This window comes from Pinus tabuliformis, chromosome 4_1, assembly GCF_031772625.1.
Source record: "Pinus tabuliformis cultivar Carrire ecotype Pingquan chromosome 4_1, CPIR1, whole genome shotgun sequence".
In the NCBI taxonomy this organism is placed as follows: Eukaryota; Viridiplantae; Streptophyta; class Pinopsida; order Pinales; family Pinaceae; genus Pinus; species Pinus tabuliformis.
The window spans coordinates 76427456-76450256 of record NC_142303.1 but is presented as its reverse complement, the minus strand read 5'-3'; the positions used below and the strand labels follow the sequence as shown (position 1 = coordinate 76450256).

The window sequence follows — 22801 nt, the reverse complement described above, 5'->3', positions numbered from 1 at the left end:
ACAACAGTAAAGGTCTTGCAAAATTGCAACATAAGCTACAGCAGACAGTGCGAAGAGCCGATACGAAGGTAGGAAGTGGCTGCGGTGGTACAAGGAGGTCCCATATGCGGCTCCCCCACTCGAGCTAAAATCCTATGAGGGGTGTTCTTTGTTAACCAAGCGGAGTAGAATGAGAATTATCGGTCACGAGAAGTGGTAGAAACAATGAAGTAGGAGCCAGACGAAGCGTTGTAGGAGACAACGAAGGAGTAGCAGGATGATGACTATCACTTAATGGAAGGTGAACCGCGAAGCCAAGGCAGTGCATCTCGCCGCACCAACAAGTGACTCAGGACGAGTCATGATGATTATGTTGGGGGACTGTTGGATAGCGACGTCCCATGTAATAGTTTTGGGGCTGAGAGCCATAAGTAGGATAAAAATATTGTAAAACTCCGAAATATGCGAAGCATGAAATGTAAACGGTCAAGTCAAAGGGTTTTCCACCCAAGAAATAATATAGAATAATAGGAAGTAAGTCAGTCTGTGGACCATAGGAAGATATAAATAGAGTGAGGCTCTATGGGTAGAAGGCATCTTTTTGGTATGTAATCTTGGATCTGTTATGTAATGGGTTTTTGAGAAGAAAAGTCTTGAAGCGTTAGTAAGTCCAAGTCAAGGATTTTGGGTAGTAGATAGAGGCTCTGCAGCTATGTGTGTAGAGGCCTAGAAGAGTCTGCAGTTGTGTGCGTGGACCCCTGCAGCTAAGTGCGCAAGATGGATCTAGATGTATTAGTGAAGAAAGTGAATAAAGATAAGTTGATTCTAAAATTCTATGTTAAATCTGAATTATTGCGGAACTGGTTAATGCATGGTTAATATGATTGTTTAATCTCTGCGCGTATGCTCATGTTATGAATATATGTGAATCTGTATCTATTCTAAGTGCGCGGACTAGTTAATTTTGTTAAATGTTTGCTTAAAGACCATAAAAGTAGGTTGAATCTATAAACAACACATTAATAAGTATCAAGGATTATTCTGGGACTGGATTTGTGCGAAGCAGGGTGGCGCGAAGCCACAAAACGGTGCACGAAACCTCCAAACCACATCAAGACATCCCAAGGGTATGAAAACCTGGTTCCAGCACCCTCCCCTGCTACCTCAGGTGAGACCTCAGTCCATGCTCTACGGGCTATTGCTGAAAGGGTCGGTAGCTGTGGGATTTGTTTGGCTAAATAATTCTTTTGAACCTGGGTCAAGCCCATATAAGCCAACATAATATATGACCTAAAATATGATAACGAAACTATTGTGATAAGGCAATAATGTTTTTTTATGAATATTAGATAACTATGAGACCCCTATGCTCATATTTGTTATTATGACTTGTAAATTTCATATTTGTGACATGTTTGATGAAATTCCTATCAGGTCTAGTAGGGGTCAGATCAAGTACTTGTACCAGTGATTTCATTAGTATCTTTACTCCATTGTTATTGATCATTTCTGAATGTTTCATGAAATTTTGGCAAGTGGCCTAAGGCCTAGCCCTGAAAAAGTGGCTCAGAATTCGAGGTCACTAGCACATAATTTTCTGAAAAGGTCCACAGTCATTAGCATGCCTTGCTATGGGAGCAACTAGAAGGCCTCAGTTACATGCATGGATTTTCATCGGAGTGGTTTAGGGTCCATATCAATAAATTGTCAAGTTGTCTCAGGGGTTGGTCACATGGAAGGGTTGGTTGGATTCTGAAGGTTCTATAGCATGTGTGGAAGGTCAAAATGGTTTTTTTTTGTTCCACTTCCTTAACTGTACATGGGGAGTTGAATCTCATCATAGTAACCTCTTGTCACATTTTTACCCCAATGGATCAGTTAGCTTGGGTAAATGTGGGAGGAGGGTGTTACAACATTAATCATTAGGGGAATTTTGAGGTCTAAAATGGGCCTCCTAAAGAAATTATAAAATAATAGTGGAAATAATAAAATAATATTAGATTACATCATCAAATTTTAGAGGGAAAAAAGAAAAAAATAATTTTTCAATTCGTGTTTTCAACTTATCTCTCTATGGGTTTACTCAAATTTTGAGTGGAAACTCTCGTTGGATGCAGGATTTGATTCATCATCCAAGGAGTAACCATGTTGCAAACTTTTGATTGAACCCACAACACGAAAAATGACAAATACATGAAAAGCATTATTGCAATCACATTTTTTCATGTATTTCGCATTTTTTGTGTAGCAGGGTCCATCGAAAGTATGAAACATGGGTACTCCTTGGATAAGGAATTAAATTTTTCATCCAACGAGTACTCTGACTCGATTTAAGTAAAACCTTAAGAAGATAAGTTCAAAATATGAGTTGAAAAAGTAGTTTTATTATTTTATTATTTTTTTAATATTCTTGCTTTTTTACTCCAAAAATGGCGAATCATCCCCCATGGTTGACATCATCATATTGAATCCTATTGGTTCTTATAAAGTTTATTTTGGTTGTACATTTTTCTTAGGAGGCTCATTTTAGACCTCAAAATTCCCCTAATTAATCATTATTTGCATAGTTATAAGGCTTATGACACCTCTGCCCAATTAACACGCCATCGGTTACAAGTCCTAGTGCCTCCTCAATGATCCTGGTGACTACATCATCAGTACTACCATGATAGGGCACAGTCTAGAAGCCCCTATTAATACTGATTGTGACAAGGGTCCTCATGTGGTTGGTGTCGGTGGTACCGGGGGTGATGAAGAATGTGTAGAAATTGTTCGAAATATTCCTAGCCATGATTGTGGAGATAATAACACAATCCAACTAATAAAAATCATTGATTTATGGCTAATTTTCCATGGAGTCTAACTTGGCATCCTCTCGAATTATGGGGTCTAACTTGGCATTCTCTTGAATTATGTGATTTACAAATAATGGGGTCTAACTTGATTAGTTGGATTGTGTTATGATACCCACAATTATAGATTCTTCTTCATCATAATCACATGGCTAGCCACGTTTTCATGAATAATGGGGTCTAACTAGGCAGCCTCTCGAATTATGGTGGTGAAAACAGGAAGGTCAACTTCCTGTTGATTTTGATTAGTTGGATTATGTTATGATCTCCACAATTATAGTCTTATTCATCATAATCACATGGCTAGCCACTTTTTCATGAATAATGGGGTTTAACTTGGCATCCTCTCGAATTATGGTGGTGAAGACAGGAAGGTCAACTTCTGAGTGGAATACATTTTTCATACAGAGTCTAATTGAAGTGATTCTTGCGTTGTTGGAAAGGTTTTTCTGTGTAGAACCTGAAAATGATATGTCACACTAATGCAGAAAATTTTTACCCCCCAGAACATCATTTGATGCCTCAAAGCACTCCTAGAAAGATTTCTACCCATTTTGCCAAACTGGGTCCCATCGGTGAAACTAGTCTTGTGAGTTGATTCCTCCACTTTTTCTACTATGAAAGTATGGAGGTGGATGAAAAATAATATAACTACCCATTTAGTATCATTTTATAGAGTTTTTGTGTCATTAACACTGACATGTTCTACTATTCTTGATGTTGTAGCATTCTTCTCCCTTGATGAGGTGGGAAACTATATTAATGCAAGGGGCATCTCAATTCATAATGTGTACCTACAAATTTTGAAATATGTAGAGAAGGCACTATAAAATTTTCTTCGTGTTTTCCCAAGCCCATCATTGGATTTGTTATTTAATTGATTGCAGAAATACAAATCACATTGATGTCCATTTGCTAGGCCATGCACTGTTGGTATCACAATTGGCCCACAAACATTACAGGGTATCTCTATCCTCGAACTTTCATTCATCATGCTTATGGGTCACCTAAAAACCCAAACTTATGGGTCAAACAGAAAAATCCATTATTACCAAAGAATATTTTCTAGGCTATACATTGTTGAAAATAACAAGAAGAAATGTTAAAAATAACATCAAGAAAAATCGTAATTTAATTTTTTCCTTGAATTAAATTATGAATAAAATTGTAATTCTACATCTCATGATAGCTTGTAATATTTAACTAAGTTAATTTGACTTAGTTGGCTCAGTTAATTTGAGTTGAGGGTCTAACTAGAGTCATGTAGAGTGTCTCCTACAATTAGGAGCACTAGTTGAGTTTATTTTGAGTTGTAATTATTTAATTCAGTCTAACTAAGTTAAAGTCAGTTAAACTAGTTCCAATTGATGGAGGAATTAGTGGGAGGTCCAATAGTGGGGTGTAACCTGCAGTAGTGGGGTGCAACCTAGAGTACGGGGGTGTTTCTTAAAGTGTAGTGCAGTGATGCTTGTAGTGCAGTGGGGTGCTGCTTGAAGTTTAGTGGGGTGTTGCTTGAAGTTCAATGTGGTGTTTCCTGAAGTATAGTGGGGTGTTGCCTGAAGTGAAATGTGGTTCTACCTACAATGATCAACTAGTAAATTGAAGATTCACACATAATTAACTCGTGAATGTCAAATCAGAGAAAGATCAAGTTGTTTTGGAGTTCAAGGACAATGTACTATCAATTTTAAAATCATCTAAATTAAATAGATGATGCATGCAGTCAAAAGAAGGCCTAAAATAAACCATTCCTTAATTAGAAAACTCATTAATTTTAACCATTTGAATTTCCTTTAAAAGGAGGAATGAAGGCACAAGTTTAATCATTTTTTTGGTGAGAACAATTTTGTGAGACCAAGCAATAGGAAGCACAATTTGTGTGTGGAGCTTGTAAGGGCAAGGAAGTAGGAGCTTGGCAAGCAATAGATTTGGCTAAGTATTCGCTTGAACTGGTTTGTGAAGTAGTGAGATAGATTGTACTTGTGAAAAGATTGTTCGAGTTGAACAAGCATTGTATTTTCTTCTTAGATCTTTTGATTAATGTAATATACATATAGCAAGGTTTTTTTAACTGTGATTTCCCCAGAAAATTATTGTGTTATGTGTGATTGAAATTCTTCCTTTTCTGCTTCGTGATTTCATCGATCAATTTTTGTTTCCACTAATGAGTAGAGTAGATTCAAGTAAATTGTTTTAGCATATGACAATACGCAGTTTGAAACTACAAGCAATTTTTACATGGTGTCAGAGCTCAAATCACTATAGAAGAGGAGAATATGAGTTTGTTTTGCTAGAGAAATCAAATTTGTAGTATCATAATTCAGAGCCAGTAGGGTGTCGTTCTATGGATTGAGACTTGAGTATGCCCTTGAGGGTAGCTCAAATTACATAACTTGGAAGGACAGGATGGAGGTAGTGTTGGAAGATAACGGGCTGAAGGAATTCATAGATAATGACATCCAAAAGCCTCCAACATATGATGCTAAATATCTAGCAGAGTGGAGATAGTGTGTGGCAAAGGCAAGAAGGATTATCCTAGAAGGAGTTCGAGATCGTATTGTCTCGAATATCCATGGTAAGGAAACTTCATTTGCAATGTCCAAGGCCTTGACCGACCTATTTCAAAACAGTAGTGACCACAAGAAGTTGGCACTAAAGCACAAGCTCATAAAGATCAAAATGGATAAGGGCGACTCAATACCAAAATACTTGACCAAGTTCACCCAATGTTGGGATGAGCTTGGAAGTGTCAGTGTTACCATTGCCGAAGACGATCTGGTGAGCTTAACACTTCTGGGACTTACCAAGATTTGACACAATTACCAGGACTCAGTTAATGGGAGCAAGAAACTACCAAAGTGGGAGCGATTGTGGTTCGACTTGGTACAAGAAGAGATTTGGCAGAACACTGGAGATGGGACCTCATCGAAAGAAGTGGAAGATAACTTTGCATTAGTTATCAAAGAAAATAAAACCAAGGGAAAGAAGTCCCAAGGCGAGGAGGGCGAAAAAAAGGACTTGTCTAACATCAAGTTTTTTCGCTGTCACGAGTTTGAGCACTATGTCACAAAATGCCCATAGAAGAAAGCAAGAAAGAAGGATCTTGCAATAGCAAAAACAAGCAAATCTCCACCGAATCTCTAGCTTCACAATTCGAACTTGATTTCACTCTTATTGTATGCATGGAAAGCATTGTAATGGTAAGCATGTGGTATCTCGGAAGCAGCGCCTCGTTCCATACGATGGGGAATAGAGATCTCTTCAGTGACTTGAGGAGAAAGACCTCAAGCAAAACATATAGTTTGGAGACAATGGGAGGTATAACACACCTAGCATCGGTATTGTTACTTTTCAGAGGGAGTCTGGCTCCCCTCTTAGACTCATAGATGTGATGTATGTTCCAAGACTAAAGAAGAATCTTGTTTCCATCACGGTATTGGAAGACCATGGCTACAATGTGAACTTTAGCAAAGGAAAGGTTTTCCTTAGACACATCGCCACAAGACAAGTGAAACAGATCGATGTGCAAGTCAAGAACCCATATGCACTTGAGGTACAAGATGCATGAAAAACCTTGAGGAGAAAGGCAAAGGTTAGAGACTTGGTGGTTGAGAGGGAGCATAAATTACTTCTCAACATGCAGCCTCAGAAGCAGGCTCAACAAGTTGTGGAGCAGCCACAATTGGACAAGTAGAGAGGAGACCGAGTGGAGACATCCACTCAAGTAGAGACCTCTAGTAGGGGGAAATTTCGAGCCAAGTGGACAAAAGGAGCACATGCATCTATGCCTCCAAGTGTGAGGTGGGGCGATATGAAACCTTAGTACAAGAGTTTCATAAATTGGACAAGATCCATTGAGGTGTTTCTTTGTCTCATGAATCATTACCTTGCTACGTGGGCCCATAATATTTAGTAGCAGGAGCATTAGTGTCAGTAAAATACTAAGGAGTGCAAATCATTGTTGGAAATAGAGAAGGAGGCTTAGTAGCAATGTCAAAAACAACATAGTTTTCCGAGTAGATAGTTGCAAACACAGTTGATTCAGTTTATTTTGTTTGGATTCTTTTTTTTTGGGTTGTAGATGTTGCAGTGGAAAAGACAATATTGACAAGAGTAGCACACAGAACATTCTAAAGGTACCGGATCGAGATAGATTTGAATTCCTTTCTTGTTGAGAGGGAGAATTGAAAATAACAAGAAGATATGTTAAAAATAGCATCAAGAAAAATCCTAATTTAATTTTGTCCTTGAATTAAATTAGGAATAAAATTGTAATTCCACATCTCATGACAAATTTTAATATTTAAATAAGTTAATTTGACTTATTTGGCTTAGTTAATTTGAGTTGAGGATCTAACTAGAGTCATGCAGAGTGTCTCCTACAATTAGGAGAACTAGTTAAGTTTATTTTGAGTTATAACTATTTAATTCAGTCTAACTAAGTTAAAGTCAGTTAAATCAATTCCAACTGATGGAGGAATTAGTGGGAGGTCCAGTAGTGGGGTGTAACCTATAGTAGTGGGGTGCAACCTACAATATTTGGGTGTTTCTTGAAGTATAGTGGAGTATTATCTAAAGTGCAATGAGGTGATGCCTGTAGCACAGTGGGGTGTTGCTTGAATTTCAGTGGGGTGTTGCTTGAATATCAGTGGGGTGTTGCCTGAAGTTCAGTGGGGTGCTTCATGAAGTACAATGTGGTGCTTCCTGCAATGACCAACCAGTAAACTGAAGATTCATCATAATTAACTCATACATGTCAAACTAGAGAAAGACCCAATTAGGATTGCAGTTCAGGGACAGTGTACTATCAGTTGTAAAATCTTCTAAATTAAATATATGGTACGTGCAGTTAGAAGAAGGCCTAAAATAAATCATTCCTTAATTAGAAAACTCAATGAATTTTAACCATTCAAATTGTCTTTAAAAGGAGGAATGAAGTCACATGTTTAATCATTTTTTTGGTGAGCACAAGTTGGTGAGACCAAGGAATAGGAAGCATGGGTTTGTGTGTGGAGTTTTTAAGGGCAAGGAAGTACGATTTTGGAAGGTAGGAGACTCGGCTAAGATTTGGCTTGAGCTGGTTTATGAAGCAGTGAGATAGATTGTACTTGTGCAGAGATTATTCAAGTTGAATAAGAATTGTATTTTCTTCTAAGATCTTATGATTAATGCAATATACAAGTAGCAGGGGTTTTCTAGCTGTGGCTTTCCCCAAAAAATTATTTTTTTATGTGTGATTAAAATTATTCCTTTTCTTCTTCATGATTCCATTGATCAATTTTTGTTTCCGAAGATGAGTAGAGTAGATTCAAGTCGATTATTTTAACATATTACAATCTATAGTTTGAATCTACAAGAAAATTCTACATACACTCTCAGTATCATAATTGGCCCAAAAGAATTGCATGCTATCTCTATCCTTGGATCTTCGTTCATCATGGTTATGGGTCATCCCCAAACCCACGGCTATGATTCAACCACACAAAAACTTTGTCTTCAATAACACTTGGTTTTTGGTCATCCACAAACCCGGGGTTATTGGTCAACCACACAAAACTCTTCTTTTCATTGGCTCATATTCAACAAAAGCTTCACAACTTCAAGCAATGAGGACCATTGCTTCCTAAAGGGGAAGGATTGTTCTGAATAAAAACATGTCCATGGTATTTTCGTATGGTATCCACCCATGGTATCTACCCATGGCATCTACCCATGATATTATAACTCAAGAAGGCTTAAAATAACAAGCTTCACTTTGTAAAAAGACAGATTGGTCCACCATGATGTAGGGCAAAATGATTTCTCCACTATAATATTGAATTATCTATGTTTCAATTATTATTAAGTATTCATTGTATGTATTTATGTTCATTTTTGTTCAGTGTTTTTTTTCTTTTTTCTCCCCTCTCTGCATTCATAACTCATGGATATTAGCCCCTATCATCTATATCAAAGCCTTTTAGAAGTTTTATCACATGTAATCCATGGGTTCTAATACAATGAGCCACCAAAACAATGCGCCTGAAACCACCAATGTGGAATGACAACTCTGGCCCTTTTGAGTCAAGTTTATGCTAATGTTCCCCCCTTTAAACTTGATTGAGGAAATCGACATGCTCTCCTCACTTATCACCTAGGCCTACTCTGAGATTTTTTTAGCAAAGGTATGCATGTCTAACCAAGCCTTACAGTCGCATGCCTGTATAAATAAAATTTACAAATTTCATCTACAAAGTAATTTCTTAATCCTTTCTCCCTCTTCTACACACCTACTAAGACTAGATCCTCACCTCACTAGGTATCACTCCTATGGTTGCATCTCACCCCTTTGGACCTTTATTTTCTCTCAAGCAATCTTCACATATGTTGTTCATATCCCAATTGAGCTTCTCTATGTTAGTTTCATTGTCAACATACAATGTCTCGGCATTTGCAATCATGACCTCCTTCTATAGGTTAAGATCCTTTATACAAGCCATGGTCCATTGACCTTAGAATAATAGAGGCAATGCCAAAGAAAATAATCATAGAAAAGAAGCAACGCAAAAATATCTTACATGCGTTTTGCTTGTGCCCATACTTCCGTAAAATAGAAAATAATAAAATTAAAAGTTTCACCTACATTTACCAACCGCGGTAAATATCATTAATTACATGGCTGAAAATATCTTATTGGAATTTAATGTGTGGCCCATCACAATATCGCACCGCCGCATCGGCGGAAGAAAAAAGATGTGTCGCTGCTGCCATAACCATTGAATCATGCGATTTGCGATATGCGATCAGATCGCATCGCATCGCGAAATCGCAATTGCAGACAATCGAAGGGACGCAGCGAAGGTTGACAAGGAAATGTGTGATATACGATCTGCGATTTGATCGCATCGCAGGGAACTCAAATGGAGGTTTTCTGGAAACCGAATGTTGCGGTCGTTGTCGCTCCACGACAGTTTAAATTATCATTCCAACAAAAAAACAGCAATCACTCTCTCTTATCTATCAAGACCCTAAGACACCCTCTCGCAGGATACATATGTTAATATCCTGATTTAGGAAATCACAGAAGAGGATCTATAACGTTGCTGAGCTGAAACTGTTATAGTTTTTTGGTATAGAAACAGGTTTCTGACTATTTACCAGTTTGATGTTTCAAGTTTTAGGGAATCATTAATTATTAACAAATAAATCTAATAGTAAATTTTCCTCTCCCAGGTGAATTGTAAATTCCAAAATTTGGCTAAATCAGAAACATGAGGATATTTTTTTCAGAAACATGATGACTGAAGCTTGGGCCTGGAGTATGCTTTATAACTATTTCTGTTTGGCTCAGTCTGTCTTCCTTTGACATAAGGAAAGAGGTTAACTGCCCAAAACCTAGAGACATCTCGCACGAGTGAAAGCCTGTCGCCTTACTGATCACCAGTGGGTTATTCCAGATGGAATGGTTTTCCTTGAATAAGGGTGATGAGTTAACCTGCATTAACCAATAGCAGTGCATTGCTAGTTTGACAATGAGTTAAAATAAATTTTCACTACTATAGAATAAATTTTCACTGCTAATTTAATAATTGAATTATGATAAATTTTCTCATCTGCGAAAATGAAAATCCAAACAAAGTGGGAAAAAAAAAAGAAAACTTTTGACCTTCCTTCAATGGACGTCTGTTAAGAATTGACATGCCTAAATGGATTGAATGGGGACCTTATCCATGTAACCATTGGTTTGTGGATTAAGTGTATTAATCGTTATTATTTATTTTAATTCAACGATGGACTTCGATTTTACGTTTGGTTTGCTATACACCCACAAGAAATTAAAGGAAGAGGAGGGTACGGCAGTTTCGAGTATAAGGTAACCGTCAAAAGGAAAGGGAACGACAATTTCGTTCTGTAATGGTAGCCATTACAGAAACAAGTGCCCTCTCATCTGAAATCAGCTTCTAATTCAAGATTCAAGTGCCGCCTGATCTGAAATCCAAATTCTCATAGCAAATGCTGGGTTTCAAGCGGATCAGGGCACACACATTGTAAACAATCCATAATTATGGGGAATTCTGAATTCGATTTCAACTTGCCAAAAAACCTCGGAAATGTGTCTCAAAAACTCAAGCGTGACAACGATAAGAGGCCTCTGTGGGTGTGCTCTGACGGGACAATTTTTCTGGAAACCTCCTCCAAATTCTACAAGCCGGCCTACGAATTTTGCATAGCGATTGCAGAGCCGGAGAGCAGGCTGCAACAATTTCACGAATATAAAATCACGAGCGCGTCTTTGTATGGCGCGGCTTCCGCGGGGTTGGATACAGAAAGAATCATTAAGGTCCTCAATCTGCTGTGCAAAAGCGAGCTTCCGGATGATGTTATTAGATCAATTCGGAGAAACACCCTAAACGTGGGGAAACTGAAACTGTACTTGAAGGAAGGCAGTGTCATTCTGGAGGGCGACAAAGCACGCGACATTTCCACCATTCTCAGACTGCCTGATGTCAAAAGTGCCGTAGAAGCTCATCTGAGTGCCAAGAGTCTCCGGATGGATTCGACTAAATTGGTGCTAGTGAGGCAAAAGTGCAGAGAAATCAGTTATCCTCTTGTTGAAGAATACGACTACAAGAACGATACTACTTGCCCCACTCTGGACATAAAACTCAACCCCATGGCGGTGCTTCGGCCTTATCAAGTAGGACTCTCAAACATATCAACCATTTTTTATCTTTTAATCATTTTATAACTACATCTCAACTTTCTTTCAAAATACTACAACATAAAACACAGAAAAGAAAGTTGTACGGACTTTTCTCTGCAACTTCTTTTAATTTCCAATTCAAGAAATCAATTTATTTCCGGTCACAGGACTCCCATTATCCACAGTGCTGCTGTCCATGAATGCTGTTCAGTTTTCAAATTCGAAAGAGGTCCATTATTCTCTTTCGGATTCAAAACATTGACAACATTCAAATACCCTACTTAAATGATTACAGCCTTAATTCCTAACTTGAGAAAAAAAATTCTCTCTGCATTTGCATCGATAAGCTGCATTTCAGTTTTTAGGTTTTTTTCATTCTCTTGAATTTAAGGGATAAGCGTACTCTGTTAACAAGAAGACTACAATTGACATAACCGATTGATAAGGACTAAAAATTAATCTTGAAAGTTAGAAGTCTTTAATTTCCACCCTCTCTTCGTAATGAATCTAAATAGAATCTGTAAATCAGAAATTGCATGTATTTGATTTACAGATAATTAAGCAGGGATTACATGGTAGCGCACATTCATCCTGTAACTGAAAGCGGGTGCCCTGAAAGAAGGAATGTGGCAGGGCGACGTTACTTGATTCCCCTTTTCAACCCGATAGAGACTTTCTGGGTAAAACAATTTCATTCTAGTGCACACTACAAAATTAGCCTTCATTCAAGCTCGATGGAAGTTTTACCAATATTTTTATGTTATTTTAATTTTTTCAATATTTACCAATATTTTCCTAAATTTTACAATCTTTTGATTTTCCAAACCTTTATCAATTTTATCCCAATACCAATATTCGCAACATTAATTATGAGTGATTAAGGAAATTCTATTCATCCTGTTTTAATTCTCAAATGCTTGGGTTGCTCAGTTTTTTCAGAGAGAAAAAGTGATATTGTATTATATTGAGGATATATAATAAAACTAGATAGTTACAGAAACAGCACTTTGAAGCTGTAAGATCATGATCATGATAGAGGCAGTCTACTATGGACCGTCTAGGCTGTTCAAGAAAAAAACCAGGAAACAGAAACAGAGCAAAAGATAAGCATATACCCGATATATGTTTGCGCATACATCATCTATGTGAAAAACTGATAGAACTAGATTCATGGCTGTTTGACATCCAAAAACGCCAGAACATATACAAGTATTAAGGATAAAAGGCAGAAACTAGAGAAAGAGAAGGACAATAAAAAACTGGGAATAGAGAAGTCATGGATAAAGCATGAGAAACCTCCAAATATAACCTTCATAGACCAAGTGGCAGGTTCAAGTAGCAGGCTCTCCTTTGACAGTGTGTCTGCTTGTTGATTCTGAGCACGGAAAATGTGATGAATGGAGCAATCCCTCAAGAGACCCCAAAAGAACTTGATTCTGTCTACCCAACCTGCAAGATGAGGGGCCAATATATTGCAAGATCCTTTGACATGATCAATCATAGATTTGGAGTCGCCAAAGATTGAAATAGACTAGATATCACAAAAGATGCAGAAAGCAAGGAGGCCTGCTAGAGCCCTTGCTCCAGCCAAACTGTTGGTGCCCTTTCCACTGTGCCATGAGATAAAATATTGAAGCTCCTCGTCCATTAAGATGTGAAAACCACATCCACGGTTGTTTTCCTGCTCAGCGTCGTCAAAAAAAGCTCTCGGGAAACCTGCAAGACTAACTTCTTTCACTTCTCTGTTGCGTCTTTTCATGTTGGGCTGCTTTTTAGGCACAGAGTCATAAGTGGAGATGATGTGTTGCAGGATAGATTTGAGTGGGAGTTTTGACTCTTTGAAAATCTTGTTATTTCTCCACCTCCATGCGCACCATAGCACAATGATAAGGATCGGCCTCTATGAATCCCTTTGTCCACACCACCATTCAAAAGCAAATTGAATTGAGTCGAAAACAAGATGAGGAAAACCATATAGAAGAGCCAGATCATGCCAGATTTGCGAGAAAGCTCTGCATTTAAAAACGCTGTGAAGATTAGATTCTTCTTCTCCCTCACACATCGAACATCTACTCAGACCGTGCCACATTCTTTTTCTCAGATTATCCCACATCAGATTCCTATTGTGGTAAACCATCCATGAGAAGAAGATAGATTTTGGGGAGCAGCCTGACTTCCAGAAAATCGCAGGGAACTTTGTTCTAGCGTGACAGGGCTTTTTCATAATCAAGTCTAAATAAATGTCTTTAACACGAACCGGCAGACTAGCTTTAGGCAGTCGCCATAGCAGCTGGTCATCCTGCATGGATCTATGAAAGCCGCAGCCCCTCAACGCTACCTTGACATGGTTCCAGAGCATAGCCAGAGGCGCAGGCATGTCAAGATCACTGGCCTCTTTCCAGAGAGGACAAGGACCACACCAAGCAGTAATAAGCTTATCCCAAGTGAAAATTCCAATCCTGTGGAAGAAGAACAGAAGGTTTTCGGGGATGGCAATATTTTCCCGACCATTCCCTAAAGAGCCTACACCGATGAATACACTGCTGCCCGACTGAAGGGACCAATTCAAATTCTTTATAAAATATTGTTAGACTTTGCGGAAGCTGAGCCATATGGCTGACCCGTAAGATATTCCAATCCTGCCATTCATGTACCAATGCTCCAGGGGTTTTCCTTTCATATACTTATTTTTTATGGTAATGCTCTACAGCCCATCTTCGAACATACCTCTCCACAACGATTTGCACAGGAGAGCGTTTCTGAAAGACCTCAGGTCCAGTAAACCCCAGCCACCTGAGCTCTTGGGCATGGCTATCTTTTCCAATTTTGAAAGGTGAAATTTGCTCTGTATTGATTTACCACCCCATAAGAAATTTGCAGTGACCCTGTTTATTTCGTGAATGATACTAGCATGGAGGAAAAAAATGTGAGCCCAATAAACAGCCAATTGCATTAAAACAACTTGAGATAGAACTATTCTTCCCGCCAGAGATAGGAACCTATATTCCCAGGCCGAAATTGTTTTGTAATAACTGTCAATAAGCCACTGCCAGTCTGTTTTAGAATACCCTTGGGCTTTTAGCTGAAAGCCCAAATATTTTAAACCATCCTTGATCGATCTCGCCTGTATACCAAACTCTTCCGAGATCCACTTCACCATGTCCATATTGGTATCATTGTCGAAAAGAATTGATTTTACCCTATTTATATGTAACCCCGTAGCATTTTGGAATCTGTTCAGGATGTCACTGAGGCATATCCAAGATATCCTGCAGAGCGTAGCAAAAATAAGCACATCATCAACAAATAAATTATGTGATAAGAAAATGTTCTTGCAAATTTTTACAAGCTTGCACTTGTTTTCAGATACCACCTTATTTAAATGAATACTAAGAGTGTTCATAGCCAGGATGAACAAAAGTAGTGAGAGGGGGCATCCTTAGCGCAACCCTCTTTCTGCACAGAAAAAGGGAGATGGCATCCCATTAATAATAACAACATAATGCACATTTTCGACGCATGCCATGATCCATCTGATGGCATTTGGATGTAAGCCAATTTTTGCTAATAAACACCTTAAGAACCCCCAATCTAAGGAATCATAAGCTTTTTGTAAATCAATTTTGAGGATGGCAGCGTCTGTCTTTTTTTGAAACATAGAGAACAGGCATTCTTGTGTAATTGCGACTGCATCTAAAATGTTTCTTCCCTTTAAGAATGCATGATGATCCTCTGTTATGAACTTTGCTAAGGTCGCTTTTATCCTTTCTGCAATAATTTTTGTTATGATCTTGAAAGATATATTGCATAAGCAAATTGGCTTGAAATCTAGAAAAGAGTCTTCTTCCTCTTTTTTTGGGATAAGAGTTATCTGAGTGGAAGATGTGATTTGGTGAATACTGTCGGATATCCTGAAGCTTCCACCATCCTAAGCAGATCATGTTTGATAATATCGAAAAAGTAAAGAAAAAAGTCTATTTTCCAGCCGTCCGGGCCTGGACATTTATCTTTTTTAAAGGATTTCATTACTCCAAGCAGCTCTTCCTCTGAAATGGGATTAAAGAGACTCTTATTTGTTTCCTCATCAAACATTTGAGGTGCCAAATCTATACCCCACCGAATGTCCTGGAAACCGCATCCCCCTCCTCTTTTATATTGTCTTTCAAAATGCTTGACTGCTTCCTCTGATATATCTTGTTGAGAGAATAAAAGTCCTCCCTGACTATCCTTTATTTTCCATATTGAATTTTGCTCGCGCCTTGAGTTTGCATACTTGTGGAAAAACTTGGTGTTGTGGTCCCCTTCGTTGAGCCATAAAGCTCGACTTTTAAGCCTCTAGGAGACTTCTTCTTGCTTCAGAAGGCTTTGTTTTTTCCGTTCAAACTCCCTTAAACGACATCTCATACTAAAAGGATGGGAATTTGCATCCATGGACTCGATAGGGCTTTTCAATGAGAATCCATGCAATTCTCTTATCCTTTTCCCCCATACACCATGGGTCGACGTAGATAAATCTTCCGATAGAATTCCCTATCTCTTCTAAAGTTTCCTTTGACCACATCTCCAGGGGAAGATTTGGGAGCTTTACCCAGATCAGGTTATTAGAGGGAGTGTTTTTCAAGGGATCAAAACCAATATACCATCTGTAGATCGCAAGGAAGCTTCTTCTGTAAACCCAAGGACGCTTCATAACAGTTTCTGCATCACTGGCTTTCAAGAAATGGAAGCAGTACCACTGTTTCATTAAATTTGAGATTATGGGGGTATAACCAATCAGTGGTTTCCACTGAGCATCAAGCCATTTCCTCATCGCCGCATCATCCATCTCTGGGAAGTGCCACCTACCCACCAAAGCAAGGTCCTGGAGACTTTCGATTCTTTCAGACAAATGGATGCTATCCAGTTTTAAAGCAGAAGGCGGGGGAGAGGTTTTAACAGGATTCCGAGCCTTGTTATAGCAGTTTGCATGTTTACGAACAAGATAGTCTTGCTGCAATGAGGCATCTTTTCTGTTTGATTCCCGTAGAAAAGGCTCTCCTCAAGCCCTCACCTTTCCTCTGTCAGCATCATACGACACAGGATTTACTACCAAGTCGTCCAAGGTTGATTACCATCCGCCTGCCAACGTGGCATTCCCCCAATCCTTCTCAGCCTGTATTGCCACCCTGACCATAGCCTCCGTGGCCGACCCATCGGAACCCTCTTCCATGCGCCTCCAAAAGACTGCCCCCTATATCCTAGAAAGATTACCAAATCGGGATTTGGTACCAGAATTAATCACCCTTCTGACCAATTCTGAACATGAGGCCTGGAGGGAATAAATGTCACTAGAGGGGCATAAAGTCACTTCTGACAGTTGAGCTGACACAAAAGAAGACTCGAGAAAGATGAAACCAAAGGTTCAAAGAGGGCGCGGAAAAAGAAGTGATCTTTAGGCCAGGGGAATTAACTATAGCTGACCTAACCTCACATGCCTATAGTCCTGAAAGGAACAACCTATGAAATATTTTATACCCTCAAGTACTTGACAGGACTACAGAAGGACAAGCCCAAATCTCTAAGAAATTTGAAAAATCAATTCTAGGAAAGACCGTAAAAAACGGTCCCGTGGAAATGGACTTCTGGGCCTGAAAATCAAGGTCTCTGTCTAACGGGAGAAACCTGAAAACGGATGTTCATGGAGGATCCTGGAGCTCCAGATGATAAAACAATGGATAACATGAAAGCACACCAGCACTTTGAGTCTAGTTAGCTTGATGAAGAATCATGACAGTACATTTCAAAAATACACCACCATGGTCCTACTTTGAAACGGAAATCTGTGCAGGGTTTATAAATTACTATAAATTCCTTTAATTTCTGAAAGATTTTCCAGAACATGCTGAGGTAAACCTTCAGACAGAGCATAAAAACTTTAAAGCATGATGAAAAAAGGTCTGCAACCCTGTGAAAAACTTTGGAAGATTGAACCTCTAAATAAATTTATATGCTCCCTGCCTGTATTTCATTGTAGCAGGAGACTCTTTTCAGATGCCTGCCAAGGGGAAGGTACCAGACCTTTCCAGCAAAAACCGATAATGCAGCAGAATAGGATGGAGAAAACATATAGGTTCAAAGTGGCAAAGAGACGATGATAACCAGTGATGAAAGAAAGTTAGCAGAAAAACTAATACCCCGCACAGAAAGTGGATATATAGTAAGGGAGTCTGCGTGTCATTCACTGGGATTGCATGGGCGTCTGAGGACGCGAGCCTATACGTGCTTATGAGATGGGAGATAAAGTTGCATGGACAAAATTGGAAGCAAGAGACAGGCGCAGAGTGTACATTGGATACCAGCGGAGAGGCACAACGGGGAGAGAGCTTGCGTGGTCTATAGAAGATAGCTAGAAGCAAAAAGCAGGACAAGCGCTTACCATGCATTGGACGATCTATCCACCTGCTTTGTCATGGATTGGATGACCATATCCACCTGGTCTAACTCTGTCGGTCTAACTTTGTCGGTACAGCTCCCCGCTCGGCATCCACCTCCCTCAAAGATAATCGCCAAGAAAAGGCATACTTTACCTGTTCAGGTTAACTTTGCAGCCTTTTTCTCTGCTATGTTAAACATTGTAACTTTCCAAAAATAAATCCAGATCAAGTCGGTAAAGATTATTATTGTGCTGCCATTTGAGGATGGAGATGGTATGAAGAAAGAAGTCCAGGATCTCGCAAGGAAGAGACGGGAGATATCTGTCCATTCTTCGTTTTTACAGTGAAGAAGTGACCTTAACCCACACAGTCCGGTGAACGAAGCATCTTCAAGAGGCCGTAAAAACATTAGCAAGCTACATACACAAATTTGAATAAATCAAGGATCTATGCAGCGATTAAGCAGTTGAAGAGTTAAAAACAAACCAAATATAATCCTGTCTAGACTACTGTTCTGGAGATATTCGTAAACCAGTAGCCTTTCTGAGCTTTCAACTGAGCAACCAATCATTTTGACTAGATTCTTGTGCTGGACACAACTGATGAGATTCGCTTCATTAAAAAATTCCACATCTCCTTGCCTTGAACCTACTTTCAGCCATTTGGGTTGCTCAGTTTACGCGTCTAGATTGCACATTCTGTGCATTCTACAGTCAAAGAGAAAAGTCAATGAAGTAAAATTAATTATTGAGGTTGTTCAGGTTTAAATCTGTAATAGACACAAGATTTATTGGGAGTGCATTCCCTGCATTCTAAAGTCATAAAGGAAACTCAATGAAGTAAAATTAATTATTGAGGTTGTTCATGATTAAATCTGTAATAGACACAAGATTTATGGGGAGTATTCTTATGTTTATTATAAATTTTGGGCATGTAACTATGGAGTAAAGTTACAAGGTTAATACAATTAGCTTTTGAGATATTACATATATTTAGTTGGATTTTAGTGAAATTAATCGAGTATATTATTATTATTACCAAAACGGTGTTTGATAAGTGTATGCACAGATTTTATTATAATTGAGGACTCCATGACAATACAATTAGCATTTGAGATGTTTCATATATTTAGTTGTATTTCACTTTTTATTATCGCTAAAAGGGTACTCTACAAGTGCATGCATAGGTTTCACCTTAAGTAAGGATTACATGGTCGGTTAATTAGGACTAGAGCAAATTTTTTTTACTTCTTGTCCACATCTATCTAGATTCGTTACTATGGAACATTAGTTCATCCATGTATTGTATGTAATGAGTATGCTAACTTGTCATTTTTGTGCTTGATTACCTTAAGTGATGACTACATGGTTGATTAATTAGTACTAGAGCCAATTTTCTTTAGGGCATGTCAACATCTATCTAGATTTATTACTATGGCACATTAGTTCATCCATATATTGTATGTAATTAGTATGCCATCTTTTCATTTTTGTGCTCGATTATAATTCATTTATTCTTTCTTTCAACTTTCTTTTTTCTTTCTAACTTGCAAGTTTTGTTCATTATTTTCTAGCTAGATCAATTATGTGCATGCTCAACTACAATTTCACATGGTATCATAGTCCATGGGATCTAGGAAGGAGGAATATAAACAACATTTTTGTAGTTACCTAAGATTGGAGCTATTGGAAATAATGGATTTTCCACCTTTCTCAATTCTCACGCCATATAAATATTTCGAATGGAAACCAAAGATGTTGCTTTAACTCAAAGGTAGAGGCTTGTATTAGATAGCCATGGGAATAGAAATTGAGACAAATTCCATAGTTGAAAACTCCTAATATTTCAACTACATGGACAAGACATTCATTCTCATTTAGTTGTATTTCACTTGTTATCATCACCAAAAGGGTACTCCACAAGTGCATGCATAGGTTTTACCTTAAGTGATGACTACATGGGCAGTTAATTAGGACTAGAGACAATTTTCTTTAGTGCAAGTTGTTAGCTTGATGGACCCTGACCCAGGTTCAACGTTAGTCATCTAAGCAAATCCCTACACTATTGGCCATTTCGGCATCAGCTCGCAGAGGGCGGACTGAAGTCTCACCAGAAGCAGTATAAAGGGATGCAGGAACCAAGTTTTTGCACCCTGAGATGGTTGTGATGTCGGTTTTACACTTTAACTCTATCTTCATGCAGATCAATAAGCCTTTAGGGCTTGTCAAAGTACTTATTTATTAGTCTTTCAGAACTTCCGTGAAGGTCTGCGATCATCCTTCGCGTAACCCTAAGAAGCGATTCAGGCACTTACGCATCTCTATAACTACTTTTTTGTATAGTTTTCTGAATTATCTTAAGTGTCGCCAATTCTACCGTGCAATTAAGATTGTCTTCGCGTAAACATATATCTCCACTTTCGTTCATATAACAGAGGGAAACATATATATTCGTGCATCAAATTAGCAATAAAACATAAACTCAGTGCTTAACATAACATAATTGCATGCAAGTGACAGAAGTAAAATGCACAGTAATTTCATAATAATTCTCTTTATTGATGGTTCAGATTTTCTAGTACAGACTCCAACTACCCTGCACACATAGCTGAAGGGGTCCGCTCACTCAGATGTGGACTTCTACCCTAGGCCTCTGCGCACTCAGTTGTAGAGCCTCTTTCCTACGCTAAGACTCTCACTCTTAGCTCTTCACAGAATCATCAATGACTATCTATGAACTATCTATGAACTATATTCTCTTAGACTCCTCTTGTTGAAATTTGGTACCGGAGGACAGGTGGTTCCCTTAGGCTTTGATCTTTGGCCTAGGGAAAAGTGTCCAAAAGAATTTAATTTTTCTCCTAAAGTGACTTTATAATTTTATAAAGTTAAATCTAATTTAAAAGTGACTTTAAGTGATAAAGTTATTAAGTCTAATTTTAAAGTGACTTTTATAAAGTCAATGAAAAATTAGAAAGGAAAAGTGACTTTGGAAATAAATGACTAAGTGGGTCTTTATTAAAGTGGGGTGAATTAAAAAATAGAAAGTGAGATTTAAATGAGCATTTAATCTCAACCATTGATCTAAATCTATTTCAGCCATTGGATTTAGAGATCACCCAAAAGTCACTTGGATCACCCAAAAGTCACTTGGAGTTATATTAAAGGAGGAAAATGAGGAAAAGGTCATTCATTCTTTCATGAGCAGATTGGGAGAAGGAGAGCAAGAGAGCAAGAGAGATTTCTGAGCAGGGAGGAGAAGGAGACAGCAGCTTGGCACACATTCCAAGGCAGCAGTTGAGCAGATTTGTATAGCTGATTCAGCACATAGTGAAAGGCAGATTTTTGCACAAAAATCGAGGCGCAGTTTGCTGATTTTTCTGCACACAAAACGGAGGTCGTACAGCATTTATTGCTGTCCTGTTTGCTGTAATTTCCAGATTGCTGTGAGGCACGGGAAAGGAGATAAGTTGTAAATTTGCTTGCTGATTTTTTGCTGAATAATTCTCACTGTAAAAAGACAATTTTCAGAAATAAAGAAGAGCTCTCAAACTGGTTTTCCCCAAGAGTTGTAGGGGGTTTTTCCAGGGTCAAGTTGACCAAAAATATCAGTGTTTTAATGTGTTTTAATGGCTGTTTTTAATTGCTGATTTTTAATTCTGCAATTTCCAGCATTATGAAAAATTTCCAAAATTTGTGTTTTCAGCAATATTTATTTTTTTCAGTCTGTTAAATGTATGGTTATGGGAATGGGCATTTAACTACATGGGAGAAATAAGGAGAAACTGAAAACCGGGGTGGGAAAAAAGAAATTTTTTACATGGTATCAGAGCTTGAGTGCTGAAGGGCAGTTTGGGACAGCAAAAGGAAAAATTACAGTTGCTGATTTTTCACTCAGAAAATTCCAGCAAGCTGATTTTTTCATAAACAACAGTTTTATCTTTACTACAGCAGTGCTATTTTTCAGTTTTAGGACAGCAGGATGTCATTGGGATTGAGGGTGGAGGATAGGCTGGATGGGCATATAAATTACAGCGTTTGGAAGGAGAGAATGCAGAGTATCTTTGAGGAGGAAGAAGTCTGGGATATCATGGTGCATACCGCACAGAACCCTGTTGTTGTGCCCACTGATGTTACTCAGTTGGCTGAGTATAAAAAGAAGAACAATAAGGGTAAGAGGCTGATTCTAGACGGAATCAAAGACCATTGCATTCCTCATGTGAGAGGAAAGAGCAATTCCCATGAGATGTGGACAGCATTGTCCAATCTCTACCAGAGTACCAATGAGAACCGGAAGATGGTCCTGAAGGAGAAGCTGAAGAACATTAAGATGGGGAATGATAGTGCAGCTGGATATCTCACAAAGATTACCAATGTGAGAGATGAGTTGGCAGCGATTGGAGAGGCCATTCCACCCACTGAGTTGGTGCGGATTGCAGTGAATGGCCTCCCCCGTTCATGGTTGAACTTTGCTGATGGGGTTTGTGCACGTGAGACCCTTCCCACATGGGAGAGGTTTTGGGATGATTGCATTCAGACAGAGATCAGGAAAGGTCAGCTTGGGGCAGCCAAGCCAATTGAGCTGGATGAGGATGTAGCACTGGTGGCAGGAGGCAAGAAAGGCAAAGGGAAGAAGCAGGCTTCCACAAGCGGTGGTGGGGGCAAAGGCAAAGGTAAAGGTAAACAGGGGAACACACAGAAGGACTATTCCAAGGTGAAGTGTTGGAATTGTCAAAAGATGGGACACTATGCAGTTGTGTGTCCGGAGAAGAAGAAGAAGAAGGGAAAGAACCAGGACATGGCAGCTTCAGCTGAGATTGAGGACTTTGCAGGTCGTTTTGAACGGGAGTTTGCGTTCACTACATGTGAGTCCTC

The 22801-nt window shown here is 38.8% G+C and overlaps 1 protein-coding gene across 1 annotated transcript; it reads left to right on the top strand.

Moving 5' to 3' along the window:
- The first annotated feature begins 10875 nt into the window (after nucleotides 1-10875).
- LOC149174232 (general transcription and DNA repair factor IIH helicase/translocase subunit XPB2-like) lies at nucleotides 10876-11559 on the top strand. The gene has a single exon (XM_089420785.1). The coding sequence runs from the start codon at nucleotides 10876-10878 to the stop codon at nucleotides 11557-11559; it is 684 nt and encodes a 227-aa protein (XP_089276911.1).
- Nucleotides 11560-22801: the final 11242 nt, after the last annotated feature.